At 47.5% G+C, this 12,251-nt stretch overlaps 1 protein-coding gene across 1 annotated transcript in view; it reads left to right on the top strand.

Annotated features, from left to right (window-relative positions):
• The window catches only part of GPC3 (glypican 3), a 151,664-nt gene that overhangs the window by 95,404 nt on the left and 44,009 nt on the right, over positions 1 to 12,251 (top strand). The window contains exon 6 of the mRNA XM_065643401.1: positions 9,217 to 9,337. Coding sequence (XP_065499473.1) covers positions 9,217 to 9,337 — 121 coding nt within the window. The remainder of the gene's footprint in view (positions 1 to 9,216; positions 9,338 to 12,251) is intronic.

Raw genomic sequence — 12,251 nt, 5'->3', positions numbered from 1 at the left:
AGGACCTGAGGTGAGGAGATTCGAGCACCCCTGCAATGGCAGGGTGTTTAGGAGGGAGGGAAGACGGATGTACAAAATGGAAATAGCTATTGCCCCTTAAATACATCAACACACCTTGTGTTTTTAGTAGCATCTGTAGCTGTAACGCTTCCCAGGGTGACCCTCTCCTCTCCATAGTCTGCAAAAATGTGCTGTATGTGGTGGTGTTTCTGCCAATAAAATACAGGGAGAACTCAGCTAAATAAAGCTGAACGAAGGTAACGGTCCAGGGTGCTGCTCTCCCAGGATCCATTTGTAAAATCTGTTTCAAATGGAAGCAAAGAAGTTGTCAAATTTGTCCAAAAAGTCGATTGTATTTTTTCACAAGAAGCCAAAACTGACTGCTTCATGTGCTTGGACTTCGCAGCATGGCATCTCTTTCAGAGAGTCTGTGAGGATTCCTGAAAATCAGGAGCATTTAAGGTACTGTTTCTTGAGTACTCCAAAGCACCAGTTTCATTATTCAATGTTTTCCCCAAGAGGGAGCCAAGCAGCTGTTCACTGCCTAGGAGCTCTTTCCCAAGCTGCTCTGAGAATGTGTATTCTGTACTGGAGTGTTTCTGGCATGGCTGCTGCAATTCTCCTCCTGGACTGATGTGCACTTGTTTGTCATCAAACTCCACCTTGCCACTTTTTGCAAGAAACTTGGCATTTTTTAATATCCAGTATTAATTTCAGGATGCTGACCTGGTAGTTGCCCCATGTCTGTAACAGCTGCTGGAAAGCCAGGTCTGATTTTCTAGGTTTTGTGCATGTAAAATATATTTCACATCTTAATGTTTCCTTCTTGTTTTGTTGGATCTTGGCTTTTGCAAATCAGATCTTCCTGACTGAAAGTTCAGCAGGCTGGACAGGAGGGGACACTCATGCCTTGCACTTAACCTGCTGCATGTGGTTCCTGTAGCTGGATATGTTTCACCTCGGGGCAGGACTGAGTTGCCTGAGCGTGGGCACCATGTGCAACCTGAGACGCCTTCGGGTTTCTGGGACATCCACAGGAAGATCTAAGACCACCCAGGTCCCTGTGGAGTTGTAGCTGGGGCTCAGGGGAGACATCTTGCGATTCCTATAGCAATATATGAGGTGCCCACCCTAGGGATAGGTTAGAAAGCACCTGCCAAAGCTGCTGGAAGCTTTGTAGAACCAGGCGAAGACCAGGGGAGAGGGATGGTTGGGTGGATGCTGTGTTTCCACGTGTTTCCATGTCTGGTTCTGCAGATGATGGATAAAGCTGCTTGGGCATTGCTATGTATCAGTGAGCCTGGCCTGAACATCCATATGGGCCTGTCTGGGCTTTGGTGGTGTTCCTAGAGCCTGTGGCTATTTACCTCTCACATCTTTAAAGCAGTACCTGAGTGTTAATTAAGTGCTGATGAATCAGCATCACTCATCCTGCTTTGTGTATTCTAGCATTTTTAATATGCTTCATCCTTCATTTTCTTTTACTGAATCTTACTTGGTAGTCCTTTGTCCATCTCATTTACTCCTCCAGGTTGGACCATCTAATGGCAAGAATTCATCCCCCTTCCTGAGGTTTGATCTGTGGGTTAGTAGTTTGATCGCCACCCCTTATACGGGTTTAGGACATGCTGCCTTGAAATAATGGCTTACAAACAATGGCAACCATACAGGGAAGGTTGATTTTTCTGGTCACACAGAGCACTGCCTGTGTCTTGTGCTGTGCTGTTGCTGAGTGGTTGAAGAACATAAGCCAAAGTGGGAATTAAAAATAAAAGGCAACACATTACTGCTCTTCACACTTTTCAAAGTGTGCAAAAACATATTGTGCTTTTATGGGACACCACAGAGATTCACAGCAAAAGCCACATGCGGTACATTCCACAACTTGCAAAGATCTTATTGAGGGTCGCGGCGCTTGGCTGTTCATGGTAGCTGGGGACCAGACTTGCTGGATCTCCCTCCTGTCTCCGTGCATGCCTGCGCACCTCTTCACAGCTTTCCTGGGCTCAATTAATTGACAGGCACTTCCCTGAGATAGCAGAAGGCTGGACATGTAGACAGAGTGGGTGTGCAACAGCTTGAACATTCCCAAGCGAAGGTTGCCATCGTGTCTTTCCTTGCCTCTGTTTGTCTTCATGCCCCATCCTCTGACCTGCCCTCACACTGGTGGTGTTGGGTGGCGAGAAGATGTTATCCAGCCTCTCTTATTCTTATCTCCATCCAATGTAGAGAAAAACCAAAGGGTGATTCTTATCACTGAAGTCCTGACTGGATAATTGGCTCATTTAATGACTTCAGCTTAAGTCAAGTGGGTGTTGAGATATCGAACTCATCTCAGTTTATATGGGAGTTAGGCGCCTGAATCTCAAAGGTGATTTGAGCTTTATATATAGTATCAGGGTTTTGCAGCATTTAATACTAAAAGCCTATTAAAATCTAGATTCTCAGAGTTTAATAATCTGCTTACACGAATATATTCCTTTCAAGCTGTTCTGAATAGAATGACAGCATTTGCCCACTGCAAAACTCGTAAGCACATTAAGTATTACTGTTAGATACTGCAATGTCCAGATTTCTCAAGACAAACTTTTACATTAATCTAAATCACCCACATAACTCTTGTTGTCTTTATACCAATTCCAAATTAATATATTTTTAGCACCTTGCCAGATTCTCTTCTTCAAGTTAGAAGTCTCAGATTTCCCTGCTGTTGCCAATGTACTGTGGTTTGTTTTAATCATGCAAACCATAAACAATGAAAGCACAATTGGAAGCAAGAGAGAAAAATGAGATTCTGTAATTGGAACAAAGGAAATTCCATGCCAGCAATACCCCTTTAGTTCATGAAGGGTTTGGTTATTTCTGGCAGTGCTGCAAAATATCTGATACAATGGAGTCCCCAAAGAGGGAGGCTGTATAACTTTTCAAGCACATGAAACACAGCTTTGTAGCAAATGTAAGCCATAATGAAAGTATAGTAGGCAAATTCAGTGGGTTTTTGAGTGGCCATAATTGTTTCCAGAGTATTTCAGAAATGAAGATCATGAATCTTCCTCTATTAAGCCAGCTGCTTGGTCTTGGGTTTAGCCAATTTTTCCATCATATATTTGTCTTGAACTTTACTGAGCTACAGGAAAAATGGAGGGAGACTTCAGCTTGTCCTTTTATGCTACAAACTCCCATTGCTTTGCCATCAATATTACAGTTTTTGCTGTTCCTTCTTAAAATCCCATCTCCCAGAACCAGAATTACCTGAGACTTCATGTTTATAACCAAACTAACATCTGCAGGACACTAACTGGCTGTACCATGTTGTGTAGGGTGGTTGGGAAGAGGCCAGGAACTGATGCAGCAGGATCTCAGAGGGCTCCCACAGTAGTGAGACCAGGCTGCAAGGTGATGATATTTGGAAATCCAGCAGAAAATGACTCCTTTTTATTTAGGTGAGAGCTCCCCACTGAGCGTGTTGGATCCTCCTGGTTGCTTTTGAAGAAGCTTGCTCAGAGCTGCTGGTGATGTAAATTGACTGTGGCGTTGTGAGCTCTGCAATGACTTTAGGCGCTCAATGCAATCAAGCAACTGAGTGCACTTTGCAAGCCAGGAAGGCACCCGAGAGCCGCACACCCCACCTCTCTCCTGCCACTCGCACCCCCGTATGACAGATGTCTGCATATGGTCCCCGGATGGTGGGACCATGCACCCCCTATGGAACAGGACAGCTCAGTGGACCTGCACTTGTCTGGCCTGCAACACACACCCAGCCCACGTCTGGGCTGGGGTACTTGGTACGATTGACCAGGTATCTCTGGACAGTCTCTCTTTAGAGAGGAAATTATCAGGCAAAGAAGTTACTGCATCTTCTTGGAGGCTTATGGACTCATTCAGGAGTTACTCCCTGTCTGCAGGACACAATGAGTGGGTTGGAAGCAGCTCTTCCAGCCTTTTGGCTCCTGCCGCTCGCATTGCTGTTGTGCCACTAAGTTTGTCCCACTAAACTAAAAGGCACTAGGGCCGGAAAGAGTAAAATGTTGGCATTACCACTGCACCCACCTTTACTGACCCATAAAAACCAGCTGGAGATAAGGCTTAGGTTCCTGCCAGGGCTGTGGAGGAGAAACTTTTCTGTCTCTCCTTTTTCATATCTTTTTGCCTCCTGTGTGGTGAGGACTCGGCGTTACCAGCCCATATGGCCTGCGGTAAGTCATGTCTTGAAATGCAGAGCAGCTTCAGGGGATTGCGGGTGCTGGAAATGCCGCTCCCTCCAGCTTGGTTATTAAGTCCTGTGCAATGAAACCTCTTCTCTTGTGTTGTCCTGTCTTGTATCGGACTGTGTTATATTTGTCCCCCATCAACTCCCTCAAGCAAGTATGATTCAGTGAACAGAGATAGTAGAGGAAGAGCTGGCAAGGGATACTGTGCTGTTTGAATTGTGGAGCTGCCTTTGAATAAATACTTTGTGACTGGAAAGCAGGCAGAAATTAATTGTTATCTGAATGACAAACTTGCTTTCCTTTTTTTCTAAAAGGTGTAATTCTTTATGTTTGCCTTACAGGATCACTTTCTCTAAATCACACATCAGGCATTGCAATAACTCATCTCTAAGCCTAGTGTGGCCAAGTAGGATGAACACACATTTTACATTCATTGCCATTTATTTAAATTGCATTTGTCATCTTGCCTTCCTTGCTCTGAAATGCAAGCCTGGAAAGAGCTGCGTTTGGACTGCAATGACCAAACATTCACAGGAGACATTTGTGGATGGTGGAGTGGAAAGGAGGGGAAGTCCCTTAATTTGACTGCATGCTTTATCATTTATGGCTGGTGGATGAGAAGGAGCAGGAAGGGTCCGTAGCTGTGCTGTCCCCACAGAAGACCTCAGATCATTAGTGTTTTCACCAGGTGGTTGTCTTTAAAGTTGTTTTTAGCGAGGGCTGCTTATCAGCACATTTTACAATGTGACATTTGTCTTTGGAAAATACCATGTTCCCAGCAAGAGCCCATACCCAGGGAGCCCAGGCAAGGAGATGCTACTGACTGACGTCAAGACACGTCAAAGAGGAAAGTATTTTGGGCTTTGCTTATGAAGTGGAAGCCAGATCGTGCTCATGTTGCAACACTGATATCCCTTCGGCGCAGGGAGCCCCTGGAACCATGGGGTGGACTTTAACCACTGTGCATATTTGCTGTTCCATGCCAGCATCACCATGGCAGAGGCATGTGATGGGTTGTGTGGAGTGGTACAAGTGGCCTGCAGAAGGGACTCTTTTATTGGCATATGTTGAAAGCAGCCCAAGATGGCTCTGAGATTTCTCCTTTGCACTGTGGCTGTAGAATGTGGGAGGAAGGTGATACTTTGCCTTTGTTTTGCAATGGGACCTGCAAGCCCACTGGCCCTGCAGCAGCTCGGTGGGACACAGGCAAGCCTGCATGGGGACCATGTGGAGACCCTGTGTCCTCCAGCTTGTTGGAGTCTGCAAAGGCGCATCTCTCTACCATATTAAGGTCTGACTGCCTGGCCCAGGCTGCAGGGAGGGGTGCCAGCTGCCTTTTCCAGCTTTTCTGGCATTTCAGGAATGTCGGCCTCTCACTGAAGCTACATTTCAGAGTCTTTAACCCTTTGTTTGGCTGCATCCTGCATGCCTGAATGCGTGCCAGGGGCAGAGAGGGGCACGGCTGAGGGGGAGCTGGTGTCCCCCTTGTCCCCAAGGGCACCAGAAGGTCTCAGCTTGGCCATGCAGGGGCATATCCTAAAGCACTTAAGCTGTGTGGGAGCTCATCTCTGGCTCTTTGGCTGTAGTATGTTCCCATGTCGTCTTTGTGATTCATGCTGCAAGATGTGCAGCTTCCAGATCTCACTGCCGTGCTGCTTCAAATGACTTGTGTAATGATGCAAATGGCTCATTTTGGGCCTATTATGTACCCTTGTAACTGGCCAGGTGGGAAGCACCAAGCGGTGACACTCTGCTTTCCCAGTATCACTGTTTTTGGGAGAGATCCCTCTGCAAATGCGCTTGGGTTTGCTTCCTTCTCTGGTAGACTTGTCCCTCCAGAGAGGGTGATCTGAGGTCCTCGCCACTCCAGTAGACCCTTCTTGAGAACAATTTCAGTCTTTGGGCACGTAGTTACAGTGACTTGCCATCGCTGTGAGCCTCCCTCCTGTACAACATTGCGTAGGCTGCAGAATTCCTCTCATAGCCACAGGGATTTCAGAAGGAGTTTCGCCCACTCAAACCCAAGCTATTGAGTTTCTATATATAAAACTGTTTAGGGGAGAGATTGTATTAATTTAGGTATGCACCAAAAAGGGGTTTGGTTCTGCTTTTACTAAAACCTGAGGGAGATGTATTCTGCTAGTTAAATCTCTTAAACCACAGGAGACTTTTCAGCAATGTACTTTAAAGTTCCATCAGTGTTTTAAATTAAATTTATAGTGACACCAAAAATGGTAATTTCTTTGGCATATAAAAAGTCATGTGTCCTTTGGATGTTTATGTTCGGTCGCCAGATGTGTTTGTCAGGTTGACATGGTGGCATTAAGTGACTGTGTGACAAATCAGCAGCAGGTTTAATGGTTCACAGTTCCTGATGCCTTATTCCCCTGCACAAAGTTAAGACCAAGAGTGTTTGCAGAGCCGGGCTGGTCTGTGCTTGTGGCAGCAGCATCTTCCCACGAGATGGTGCTCGGAGCTTGTGGTCCTACCGCTGCCTGCTCTGGGAAGCCAAGACCTTCTCCTGAGCATGGGCTGCTACAGGCTGGGATCCAAGCCTGGCACTCTCTGGCCCCGCTTCTACCGGTCACTTAGGTCTCAGCCGACAGCAAGCCTCTGCACGTGGAAGTTCTTTTCTGAGCTGGGAGCTATTACATCTTGGCTATGGCGGTGTTTTATACTTCCCAGGACAATGCAACTATTAAAAATAAATGAATTTTTTAAAGTGTGTTTTGTGCAAAATGTTGAGCCCTAGCTGGAGGCCCCCGCATGGGGAGGGCTGTCTGGGTGGAGAGCAGAGCTGTTGGAGTTGGTATGGTACAGCTGATTAGCACCGTGCCACAGGTGAAGTGCTGTGGGGTGGACTGACTGTGCTGCCCCAGTGTGGAGGAGCTAGTGAGGCCTGGGAGACCCAACTTGATGTCTCAGCTTTGCAGCGATGCTTTTCCTGTACCTGCGCAAGATGTTTATGTCCAGAAACAGGAATATCCACAGGTGTGTGCTCCTCTGTTAGAGACACAAACGCCTCCTTTCTCCCATCCTGCTTTGTCTGTCATCTCTTTCAGTGAAGCATCTTGAGGGGTGGTCAGCCCCCAGCTTAGCTGTATGTGGGGGATGCCCAGCGCTGTGGACCCGGCTGGGGATGCAGAATGCTCCTGTACATATATCTTCTGCTCTGAAAAAGCCTTGGAGTGGAAATCAGCCTCAGTGCTGTATTGTAAATGATGTGAATATTTGAGGCTGGGGGCGGATTCCTGCTGCACCAGTATAAATCTGAAGTTGCCTTTGTATCCTCACATCTGAGTCAGTCTCATTCCTTATTTAAAGTTTAAGTGAAGCCAACCCCCTGTGTGTCCCCAAAACCCTCTGTGTGCCTCAACAACTGTTGCGGCTGGTTGTCCTGATGTTTCTTGCTTTCTCCCCCAGCAGAACATCCTCCCTTAGCCGGCACCACCATCCCTCCCATCTCCCTCCGCTCCTTTTAATCCCTGCTGAAGTCCCACTTCTTCCCCAAAGCCTCTGTGAAATAGACTGTTTATCATCGCCCAAGCTCGCCCAGCAACGCAGGGGTGAAGGATTAGTGGGCAGGGGAGCTGGCAGACGGGGAGGCAGTCACCAGGACTGGTGCTGGGAGTTGGATAAGGACGTGATGTGTAGGAGATGAATCACAGAAAGGAATATTCATGGTGTTTACCCATGGCACCGGAAGAACAGAAGTAAAGCAGACTGATGCTCGGTGTTATCTCGGCGATCTCGTAGGCTGTGCCGGCATTTGGCAGTGCGTGCTTGGGCTGTCAGCTCTTGGAGATGAGGATTTGCTTTGTGCAAATCCGGCCCATCACCTGGGCTGTGATGGATACCAACAACCTGCAGCTCGAGAAGGCACCAGTGTGCTCTGTGCCACTGCTGTGGCCACCAGCAGTCAGTGGTGGCAGCCGCTTGCTCTGGTCCTGAAGCCGAGTTTGCGGTTGGTGCAGATGCGTTTGTCTTGCATCCTGAGCATCATGAGCTGTTACCCAGGTACTGAGGGTAGAAATGCGTTCCTCCAAAGGCAGACACGCGGTGATCCCTCTGTCCCTCCTCACTTTTATCACTCTGATAAACTTTGCCATTCCATAAATTTTGCAGCGGTGGTTTTATATTAATTTCCTAATCCCTGGTGAAAAAGCTGAGCGCAAGCTTGGCCGCGCTGCTTTGCAGAGCTGGCCTGGCCGCTCAGGGAGGGTCCCTGTGGAGAGCTGCATCTGCCAGCTCTTTATCTGCTTTACAGGTGCTTTACTGACTTGCATGATACCTGTGTAAATTGAGATACTGCATGGTGCAGAGCCCAGCACCACACCGAAGTCAGGGTATGTTCCGTCTAAGCAGTTACTTTGATCCCCAAGGCTGGTTCTCATCAAAGACTAAAATCAGGAGTGTTTGACAACACCTATTTTCCATTAGCAATGTTGACAGCATTAATTATATTCTGATGCTTTAATTCTTTATTATTGAAATCACACATCAGTGATAGTAATTATTTTGCAAGGGGGTTGATGTTATGCTAATCAGCTTGGAGTTAACTGGGTCATCCCACTCATTTTTTTTGGCTGTGGGCACAACACTACTGCTCTTGTACTGGAGTCTCTGTGGTCTGCCAAGATTTATTTTAAACAAACATGAGCAAGCCAGAATTTCTGAGCCAGCTTTTTTTAGGACTCTTGGGTGCAAGGTATGTGAAAATATTTATCCCTGTTGTATACTGTTTAACATCTTCCTTGGTTACTAATGGACTGGAAAGGACTTCATTGTCCTCAAGTGATACAAGTACATCATCTTGCTGCTTTGCAAAGGCAGAGCAGAAATATTTATGGGAATCTTCTGCCTTTTCTTTGTCGTTAACTGTTTTGCTCTCTCTGTTTTGGAAGGGGCTGGTGCCTGTCTTGGAACTTCTTCGGTTTGTACTGAACTTTAAAGATCTCCATATTAGCCCATCACATTGTGGTCTCCTCTGTTCTCATTCTCACAGGTACAGTCCTCAAATCACAAGGAATGGTGCAAAAGCTCAGCCTGGCAACCACGAGCTGAAGATAAAAGGTCCCGAGCCAGTGATCAGCCAGATTATTGACAAGCTGAAACACATCAACCAGGTTGGTTGCAGACGTGCCAGCGGGGATGGCTCCAGAGTGGGCGGTTTCCAAATCAGTCTACACTTTCTCTGGGCTCAGCCAGACAACCCGGGGCAGCTCCGTCTGCAGCAGCTGCGTGTGGAGCCGGTGCCGCCTCAGCCCTGTGCAGCACGAGCCTCGCAGGGCAGGTGTGGCAGGTCCTGGTTCGTGCCTGTTGGCCTGCGGGCGCATGGATGTGTCCCTGCAGTACAGCTCTGCTGAGCATCCATCCGCCAACAAGGGAGGACAGGAAAGATGGGGCTACTGCTGTGGTGCCACCGAGCATGAGGTGCTGGCACAGCCTGGTGTCCCCTCTCGTCAGATGAGTCCCCTTTGGTGTTGCTCATGGCTGGAAAAGAAGGGTCACTGGTTTCTTTGCTGTATCTCCCTGGGCATCCACTCCCAGTCACTACTGTGGCAAGTTACCATTGCACGGGAAGTGGCAGAGCTGGGTGAGACCCTTTCTGCTGGGGAGGGAGTGTCCTTCCCACGGTCTCAGACCTGGCATCGCTGCTGGGACAAGCAGTATCTTGTCTCTACCCATCATGCCAGGCCAGCTTAGGTTTGTGAACAAGCCCCACCGCTCCCAATGGATTAGATGGCACCTCTGCACGGTGTTCAGCTTGTTAACGTCCCAGAGCTCTTCTGCAGCATTGCCTCGAGCTAGCCAGGCTGGGGTCTGGCTCTGGACTCTGCCCTCCTCTCTGTCACTGAGTAACTCGTAGAGGGGCTGTTTTTCAGGAGGCTGATAGCTCAGACCTTTGTACTTTCAAGGGACGCAGCACTGGGACCTCACAGAGCAAACACTTGGGCGGTGATGCTCTTTGTTAATATGGCTGAGTTACCTGGTCTCTTCTGAGAGAGTTCTTACTTGTGGGGATGTTGTTCAGCATCACTCCGGCACAAGGCTTTGGGCAGTGGCGTGTTCCCCGGGGTTAAGCCCAGCTTTGCTTCCCGGCTGGGTGGGCTGCTCGGGCTGCTCTGTCTGGAGTTGCTGGCTTAGCGACTTTTCTGCTAACCTCTGCTTTCCTGCTTCTGAGGCTGCCAGGGACTGTTTTCATAGCCGTTCCCGACTTGAATCCCACACCCTCTGATGCAGGCATGCCTCATTAGCTGCTATCTGGGACCGGGATGCAGCGAGGGATTTGGGGTCCCTGGGAGCACCCCAACATGCGGGAGCCAACATGGGCAGCGGCAGCACAGCCCGCGCTGCCTTCCCATGTGCCTCGCCGAGCCATCTGCCAACAACCCATAATTACTAAAAGGAGGGGGGGAAAAAAAAAGCATAATCAGCTCCCTATTAAATGGGGTAGAGGGCAGGCTTCAACCTGCAGGTGATAATGATATTTTGCCGTTCACAGTGAGAAAGTCGCACCGAACAAAACATGGTTATTAGTGTACTTGAAACTGCTGACATAAAGTGGTTGTGAAATGCTGGCTGCCAGATTGGGTCAAGTTAGGTCTTTGCTGAACAGTTCAGGCTGCTGAGGAACAGAGATCCGTGGAATGACAGACCCTGGGTAAACATTGCCAGGCTGAACTCGGCTCTTTGCAGCAGCGGAGGGTCTTTGTCAGCTGCTGCTCTGAGAAAAATAGTGGTAAGGAGGTGAATATGGTCAGCTGGGTCATGATCTTTTACAGTGCTTCCCCTCCTTGGTGTGCAGGATCGGATTAGAAAGTGTTATGAGGCGCAGGTGAGTTGTTTTGACTTAAACAGCGTAAGAGTCTGAAAAACAAAAATCAAACCCTCTTGTAAAGTTGTGTTTGAGAAAGAAGGGGATTGAGGATAAAATCAGGAGAAAATGGGAAGCGATTTGTGAAAATTAGTTATGAACCTAGGTGTTCCTGCAAAGGGTCTGTAGTCTCTGCTAAGTGGCTTATATACCGGGAAAGTAACTGTAGAGTTTACTTAAATTTGGGATTTGGGGTGTCAGAGCTCACCATCACACTTCTTTTCTTGGCCTACTGAAGTTTTGCGCTCTCCTTCACATCTGGAAGACATCTTGAATACTGAAGAGTAGGAAATGTGGAAGGAGCAGCTCTGGATGAATTACAGTTGTGTTTTTCAGGTGTTGGCTTCAGATCTGGGAAGCGGTGGGGACTCCTGAGCTGGGGAGGAGTGAAAAATCTCTGTATCCACCAAGCTGAAGCCAACAGTGGCTTTTAAAGGTTTTCAAGTATCCAGAATCTTTTGGAAAAAAGAGCATCTTTTCAAGTGTTTGTAGTTTTCAGAGCTGTAAACTGGATTCTACCAGTAAATTGTGAATCTGGTACCATATGATGAATTCTTCCCTGTTTGTTGTGTTGAAGATGCAGCTTAGATTTCAGGGATATGGGTAGAGTCAGGAGCCATGCTAGTTGGTGCAATTTTTGTAGAGTTCCACAGCTTCTACTTGTAGATTTTTTGCTAATGTCTGTAATTTGCTGATGACTTGGCTTCAATTTATTCCAGGCTGCTCATGCTGCTGAAAAATGCGTGCCCTTTCAGCAATATGCCACGTTTTTGAGCTTGCTTGAGTTTGGCGAATGTGTTGTGTGCGAAAATCGTGTTCACTCATTAGTTTGTGTCTTCTCAAACTGAATCTGGGAAAATGCACATATATATGAGAAATTCTCATTGAACTTCTGCAGCTTGAAATGAGAATGTTGTTTATGCCTTAGAACAAAATCCACGGGGACTGAAAGGAGTATAGAAAACCTAACCCAGAGAGAAGGGGAAGTAAAAGTTTGCCAGATTGTGTTAGTTTGGTTCAAGCACCTTTTATCAAGCTAAAATAACTAAATGAATAAAGCTCACTGCCTGACAGTTGCTGTGTCAAGTCTGTCCTTTCCACATGAGTCCCCCTCGTCGGTGCCGACTCATCACGTCAAGACCCCAGACCATTTTTGTTTCACC

This window comes from Caloenas nicobarica, chromosome 12 (assembly GCF_036013445.1).
Source record: "Caloenas nicobarica isolate bCalNic1 chromosome 12, bCalNic1.hap1, whole genome shotgun sequence".
In the NCBI taxonomy this organism is placed as follows: Eukaryota; Metazoa; Chordata; class Aves; order Columbiformes; family Columbidae; genus Caloenas; species Caloenas nicobarica.
Note: the sequence above shows the minus strand (reverse complement) of the source record. Positions and strands in the feature narration are given on the sequence as shown.